The sequence below is a fragment of the Hydractinia symbiolongicarpus genome, chromosome 3, assembly GCF_029227915.1.
Source record: "Hydractinia symbiolongicarpus strain clone_291-10 chromosome 3, HSymV2.1, whole genome shotgun sequence".
NCBI classification, from domain to species: domain Eukaryota; kingdom Metazoa; phylum Cnidaria; class Hydrozoa; order Anthoathecata; family Hydractiniidae; genus Hydractinia; species Hydractinia symbiolongicarpus.
The window spans coordinates 21,558,704-21,565,969 of record NC_079877.1 but is presented as its reverse complement, the minus strand read 5'-3'; the positions used below and the strand labels follow the sequence as shown (position 1 = coordinate 21,565,969).

Sequence of the window (7,266 nt, the reverse complement as noted above, 5' to 3'; positions counted from 1 at the left end):
ATTGCAGTTTTTAGCACCAACGTTGTTTCCTAAAGCTTCTAAAGCTGCAGCCACTTCACTTTGACTCCGTTCCGGTTCGAACATGAAAGGAGATAAACCAAACTCTTCATCTTCATTAAATTCAACATCGCTTACATCAGAAGAGGAAGATGACATAACTACTTCAAGATAAGTTTACTACTGCAAGAAAGTAACGCGCCGAATGTTGTTGTCACGAATGACGTCAGAAGAATATTAGTGTCCAGACTACTCGTTGCGGAAATATATCATGAAGTGAAAGTAGAAATGATATGAGGCAAAATTGCTTTTTTCATGACTTTTAGAACTTTTTAGCTGAAAAATTTTTTTTGGCTGTTATACAGACATGTAATATTGTGATTTTAAAAATTTTGAAAATTTACCGGACTTCCCCTTTAAGCTACATGTTACTTTTTTATGTAGCACACTTCAAATGTTCAAGCAGACTCTTATTTCCAGAAGAAGCCCCTTAAAGCCTCAAATTTCAAAAGTTTTAAATTTCAATGCGTTTACATTTTTTGCATAATAATGTGTTCCCTGATGAATATATTACATATTTATTCTAAAATTCAAAATGATACTTTAAGCTGTTAGTGGCTAATTTGTTGAGCCTGCTGCAATGTTACAATTTTGACATTACTATTGTTGTATAAGAAAGTTAGATTCCTAATTTTTATACCCATAGTTACTTTCATAGTTCCTTTCGTTTTAAATGTGATTTCATAAGTATAAATAGCTAGCTATATCTAACTGGCTGTCTTAGCTACTGTAGCTAATGTTAGCTTTATGCTCTAGGGTTCTTTTTATTTGCCTATCTATAGCTACCTTGTAGTCATGCTCAGACCCAACTACGGACACCGGCCCAACTTTGAACGCGGGACTGGCCCGTCTTTAGACAGGACGGCCCCTCAAAAGACGGGTCGGTGCGTTCGCAGTTGGGATGGCCCATCTATTGACAGGCCCGGCCCAACTTTGGACAAATGTATGCAAATCCGTTTTAAGTTGGTACAGGCCCAACTATTGACAAAGGAATCTTTCGCGTTTAAAAGCCGTGTCATCGGATGGGACAAACTCAACTGTACACAAAGGACTGCTGCAATTTTAGAAAATGTGTCATAAGATGGGACAGGCCCAACTATCGGCAAAGGACACTTGTGCTTTTAAAAATCGTAACAAAAAAAGGACAGGCCTAAATTTATGGGTTAGTCTATAGACTCCCAGACTAAAGTTAAACCTTGTCCAGGCAACACACTGTTTAGAATTTAAAAAAATTGAAGACAGTCCTGGCCCAACCGTGTCTATAGGAGAGGACTAAAGAAAACAAAAAAATGTATGGAAGAGAATGATTCACGTTTTCTCTAAATATAATATAACAAATATAGCTATGGTAATGAGCAATACAATTAACATGTCATAAATTTTGCTTTTCTTAAAAATTAAACTAACACAGACATAAATTGACAAATAAATTTGATAAATGGGGATTAGTAGCACAGTCAGTAGAGCGTTCGACTCATATCCAAGTGGTTGTGGGTTTGATCCCCACATAAGGCTCTCGTTCAGTTGGGCAAAAATATCAAAAAAGGTTTCTGTAGCTCAAATGTAGCTTTGAAAACTCTAGAACTGCCTTTGTTAACCACTCCTGAAAATAATTGAAAGGGTGTATTGCATATGACGTCGTTTTTGATCTCAATGGTGTTATTATATTGCTTTCCTTACCCCGAACATGTACCAGTTTTAATGACATAAATATTTTTGGAATTTCGTACAAATATTATTACATTTTTATTCCTAATAACGTCATTAATTTTTATTTGTATAAAGTCACTATTTTCTATTCAGCGAATTTAACTGGTGCCGTAGCGTGTGAGAATCAATTTACATATTTTTCATCAGCATAACATTTGTAGACAATTCAGGATTAGATTTACTATAAAAAGGATATACTCAGCTTAATGGTGAGCTTCAGTTCTGCAGATATTCTATTTCTGCGTCATTTTAAAGTCAGTTTTTTATGAAAAGTGAGCAGTTTTCCACACCAGAAGATTGTAAAAATAAAGTTTGTTAAGCAATTCGGAGCCTGTGTTTTGATGTGCAGCAAATAAGGAAATAATGTACCGTATGTCTACCTTTTATTGCAGTAATTTCTGATGGAGCTGAAGTAGTAAAGAAAAATCGAAAAAGGAAAAAGAATGTTCTTTTAACAGTCGAATTAAACAATGGCAAAAAGGTTGGAGTAAAAAAACAGAAGAGAAAAAGTAAACTAGTGGAAAACGGAATAATGCAAAAATGCAACTATACCAAAGACGATATAATACTAAACAGCGTTTTATCTGATATGAGGGAAGACAAAAAAAATAATTTCACAAAGAAAGAGGAGAGTCGCGAATCTGTGGAGAACGTTATTCAGGAAATTGAGTACCAGGCTGCAGCCGTCAGTAGTAATGTTACAGCGGGGAGCTTGTTTACTGAAGAAAGTGTTTCTCTGGAAGCTAATAGCGTTGACAATGTCAGGTTAACTTTGAACTTCTCCCCGGAAGAAGAAGCCGAATCGAACAATGTTGAATCACGGAAAGCAAAAGCCAAACAAAAACAGATGACAAAAAAACAAATTAGGAATAAGAAGAGCAATAACAAAAAAAATGCAAACGACGAGCCGAAGCCAGCCATGTCATTTGTGAAAACTCCACCTCCAAATGCATTTTTTCGTAAAGCTTTGCTGAAAACTGAACCGACCAAAAAGAGAACAAAAATAGTAACAGAAAAGGTACGGGGGTTTTAGGCGGGATTCAGAAATGTGATGAAATATAGTGTTACAATGTTGTTGTAACAAGACTATTATCCAATAAACAAGCTTTACTGCACGTATAACACATTTTTGTATAACAAACTGCATAATTTTGGATATAAGCAACAATTTATTTTTGTGACCATGTTTTAAAAAATACATACTTTAAAAGGTAAGACAGGTTTAAAGGTTTCGTTTTCCCAGACATAATCTTTTATCTGCATTTATGAAACACTTCTTTCCCTTTTCCTGCTTTTCAATCAAATAATTATTTGATATACGGGTAATTTTTGAGGAATTTAACATGAAATAAAACAATTGTACAAACAACTCTTAGCAGGATTTTTAAGTAATCTTCAATTTATGTTTGGGTGAGATATGCACAGATTACTTACAACAAAATACGTGTATGCGAAGATTAATTTGCTATTTAACAAAATTTGTGAGTTAGTTTTGGGATAGTTGTAAAAAAGTTGTACCGAATTCGCCTAATTTAAACTTGTTGTTGATTCAAGGCTATCATCACTCCACCATGCTCTGAACCTTGCGAAAAAAAGGTTAGAATAGACGTTTCTCGCAACATTGCAGTAGGTGAGTAAATTTTGTCAGCTTGGCAAAATTAGCTATTATTAAATTTATAACCTTGTAATACATTTTTACAGCGCTCAGTGGTCGTGGAATTTTTTGATAAAAATAATGTAAAAGTCATGCAATTTCAAATTTTTGTGGGAAGAAATTTTTGAAGTAGAAAATTGCAAGCCACAAACTTCGAGTCAACAGCAACAAAATATAGACGCAGATATTGATCATGTTTCTGTGGTATACAAAAGATTCTTCCTTTGAAGAAAAAACGATGAACTTTTACTTAAGATTAAGTTTTATCCGCCACGGAAAATGTCACCCTGAAAAACTTTTTGTCGTGTGGAGCTTATCTTTACCAATTATTGACGTGGTCTTCTGTCAATTTTAGGTCACCAAGACTTAAAGATTAGTCCGATGACGCCATTTTCACCAACACGTAGGCCAACTAGAAGTGCACTGAGAACACCAGTATCCACAAGACGAAATGCTGAAGATTTTTTTTAACCTTGTAGTTTTTTTTAAAAACTTACTTCCCTACAATTGGATGAAAATTTGCTCAAAAAAAACACTGGGAACTTTTCCTAATAACAAACTCTTTTAATTTTATTTGTTAAGGAAAACGAAGGCGAACTTTAATCAAACCTTTAAATTCGTCAGGCGCACATAAAAGTCGATTTTTTTATTTTCGCCACGAAAAAACAGGCTTTAGGATAGGCACGCAAATTCAAATCTGAGTATTTCTTTTCCAGGTTTTAGCATTTATATTTCCATTGTTTATGCTCTTTAATGTTCACTAAACTCGACACACAAAAAAATGTAATAGCGCAAAAAATGCTACGGCACAAAAAAAGAAATCTTCCGGAGGAAGAGCGCAACAGTTTGTATTTATTTATTGATCGACAATTTTATTGATAGCACAAAAAATTATAGGCTATCATTTCCATTTTGCTGCATACTCCGCTACAATACAAAGATTTCTGCTCTCGGGTGCATAAATCAATTTCCATCATGATTCAATTCCTCACGCGAGAAATAAAATTCTCAAGGCGTTATTGTAGCTGTTGTAAACAAGAGATAATCTATCAGATATATTTTAAGATTAAAATTACTATATAAAAAGGCAACAACGCAGGAATATTATATCCAAGAAAAGAGAATATTAATATCATTTGATAGTTGTTTTGACAGAGATTGTTGAAAGTGATGTTAAACTTTTGTAAAAATATATACAATTTATAGAACAGTGTGTAGTACATTATAAAGTCAAAAAATACATGGGTCAGTCTTTTACGCGAATTTTACTAAATTTGAAAAGTAAGGATTACTGGAAATGACACAAAGTGAAGGCTAGAAACACTTATAGTGTACAATTATTCAATCAAAATCTAAAGAGAGATAGAGAAATGTATGTTCTAGCACAGTCGCGCACGCACATCTCGCACACACATGGTTAAACCCAACAAGTCGCGATCATCCAAGACCTAGTGGGGTAAGTCCATAATATGTTAAGTCATGCATGGTAAAGTCCCTATCATACTGCAAATGAGTAAAAAAGTTCTAGCGCACCTAGAGGGGGAATTCCCTTATATAGTGATGACGTCATCAAAAATCAACGCATGCGCAGTCAAAGGTGAACTGAAGTAATAAATGTGCATCAACTGTCAAAGAAAATTCGATATATTTGGAAGTGCAGTAGTCATGACCTTTATAGCCGGTATTGGTCTCTCCCTGCCACTAATGGCGTTGGCCCTGGTACAAGAATCAGAGAAGGATAATAAACAGAGGATTTGACCTAGAGGATCGTCCTGATGTCTTAAAACCATAAGATAAATAGAACAATGTAAGGACTGTGAAAGGGTACTTGACGAGTATGACAAATGTACCTGTGGGCGGAGGTTTATGGTAAATGGTAAAATGTTGTGTTAGTACTGCTACCAGGAATACATAACGTATAACGGGTGTAGCTGTGTATGTAATCCTCTGAAGTCGTTTGAATTTCAATAAAGAAGATGCTACAATTTGAGAATGAGCTTGTCAACCCTAAATTATTCTACTCATTTGCTGCTACCTTTACGGACATCAATAATATCAACGTGGACTATCTAACAGTGTCGGATCCTACCCCTGCCAATGGAGGTAAGGATAATCGGTACATTATATGCTATCATACACGAGACCTTGTGGTAGCCCTTATGGTAAAAACACCAAAAATCTGGTCCCCGCATGGGGTCACCCGGTACAACGCCAATGCTGTACCAGCGATAAGTCTTGATTTTGAAGAGTACCCTGATTGGGTTGCGAAGTATCGTCAAATCTGGTCCAAGATCGAAAAGCTGATTTCTGAGCAATTGACGACAGAGCCTGTGAAAAAGGACCGTTACGTGAACGCTAAACTCAAATACTACAAGGATGCAATCACAACTAAATTCCACGGTAAGCCAGTACCCTACGGTGAACCCTGTCAATCAGTGCCATCCTGGCTATTTCATCCGTATACGTGCAAGGTAAAAACTACTACACTCGGGTACATGTGGTATGCCGATATAAGGACTTTAAGAAAGAATGGTTGCTGAGTGAGGATTAAAAAAACCATACATTTTATAGGCCTACAGGATGCTTTTTGGATTTTACACCCAGCCTTTTTGAAGCGTTTCTCAGTCCGGCCTGACCGATTCTGACGGCGATGGTGATCCCACCCATGGCTATACAGTTGACTCTCTCTATCTCGAACTCGCAAGGGACCAGAAAATTTGTTCGAGATAGAGAAAGTTCGAGATAGAGAAAAATTGACAAAAATTGGATTTTTTCGTAAAAAACGTATTTTTAACCTTCAGTGTATCGGGAGTTGATAGAGGTCAATGAGAGATGTTAAAATAAAAGCCTCGAACCTCTTTCGAACCAGACGCGGTTTTTTGTTCTTCCAAGCTTTGTAGGATCTTATGTTTTTTTTTCATCCAAGTTGAAATTGTATTTTTGGGGATCCCGTATTTTTCTGCTGCCTCCTTGTTTGACATTCCTTTCTCGATTTCCCGAATTATTTGATATTTTTGAATTAAAGAAACGTTATTGAGTTTTCTTTTTAAGCCGACATCTTCACCTCAAGAAGGTTTCTGGTTCAAAACACTGTAAACAATGTTTTGTGAGTGACTTTAGAATTCGAACGTCAAACATTTTCGTTCGAAAATGGAACATTTTAATTCGATTTTTAGTGTAAACAGGTTCTTAAATCCGGAAAAGTTCGAGATAGAGAGAGAAACAGTCAGACGGGACCGAGATTTTGGTTCGAGATAGAGAGGTATTCGAGATAGAGAGGTTCGAGATAAAGAGAGGAAAATAGCTTAGAGCCTACTCAAATGTCCAAGGGACCGAGACTTTGGTTCGAGATAGAGAGATGTTCGAGATAGAGGGTAGTCGAGATAGAGAGAGTCAACTGTACAGATCGGAATAGCGAGGCCCGAGGCTAATGCCCGAGGTGATAATGCTGATACTCGGCAGTCCATGGTCACAATACCTCACCCAGGTCCCCATGCATCTTGAACTTCTTTGCAAGTCTATTCCGCTCTTTAATCTCATCCCGCAGGTACTTTTCAATCTTTCCGATCTTCCCAAGTCTATACTTTTGGCTTTCCTCCGGCATATCGGCGCTTTGTGCAGGTGCACTCGGTAAATTCGGGTACAGCTTGGCTATATCGCTCATTTATTCCATGAGAATACCCATTGTGAGGCCGGTGAACGAAACGTTCTTCTCATGGTGATAGACGTCCGTTAACATGAACTCTAGACGGTCTGTCGAGTCTTTCAGGGGTAGGTAGAATGGAGTGTCAAAACTCCAGGTCAGCATGTCCCCCCAGGCATTCAACTCTTTGGTGGGAAGCAAG

At 36.7% G+C, this 7,266-nt stretch overlaps 1 protein-coding gene across 1 annotated transcript in view; it reads left to right on the top strand.

Moving 5' to 3' along the window:
• The window catches only part of LOC130636188 (ribosomal RNA processing protein 1 homolog B-like), a 43,073-nt gene extending 39,093 nt beyond the window's left edge, over positions 1-3,980 (top strand). The window contains exons 12-14 of the mRNA XM_057445828.1: positions 2,160-2,785; positions 3,322-3,397; positions 3,777-3,980. Coding sequence (XP_057301811.1) covers positions 2,160-2,785; positions 3,322-3,397; positions 3,777-3,892 — 818 coding nt within the window. The 3' untranslated portion in view covers positions 3,893-3,980. The remainder of the gene's footprint in view (positions 1-2,159; positions 2,786-3,321; positions 3,398-3,776) is intronic.
• The last annotated feature ends 3,286 nt before the right edge of the window (positions 3,981-7,266 follow it).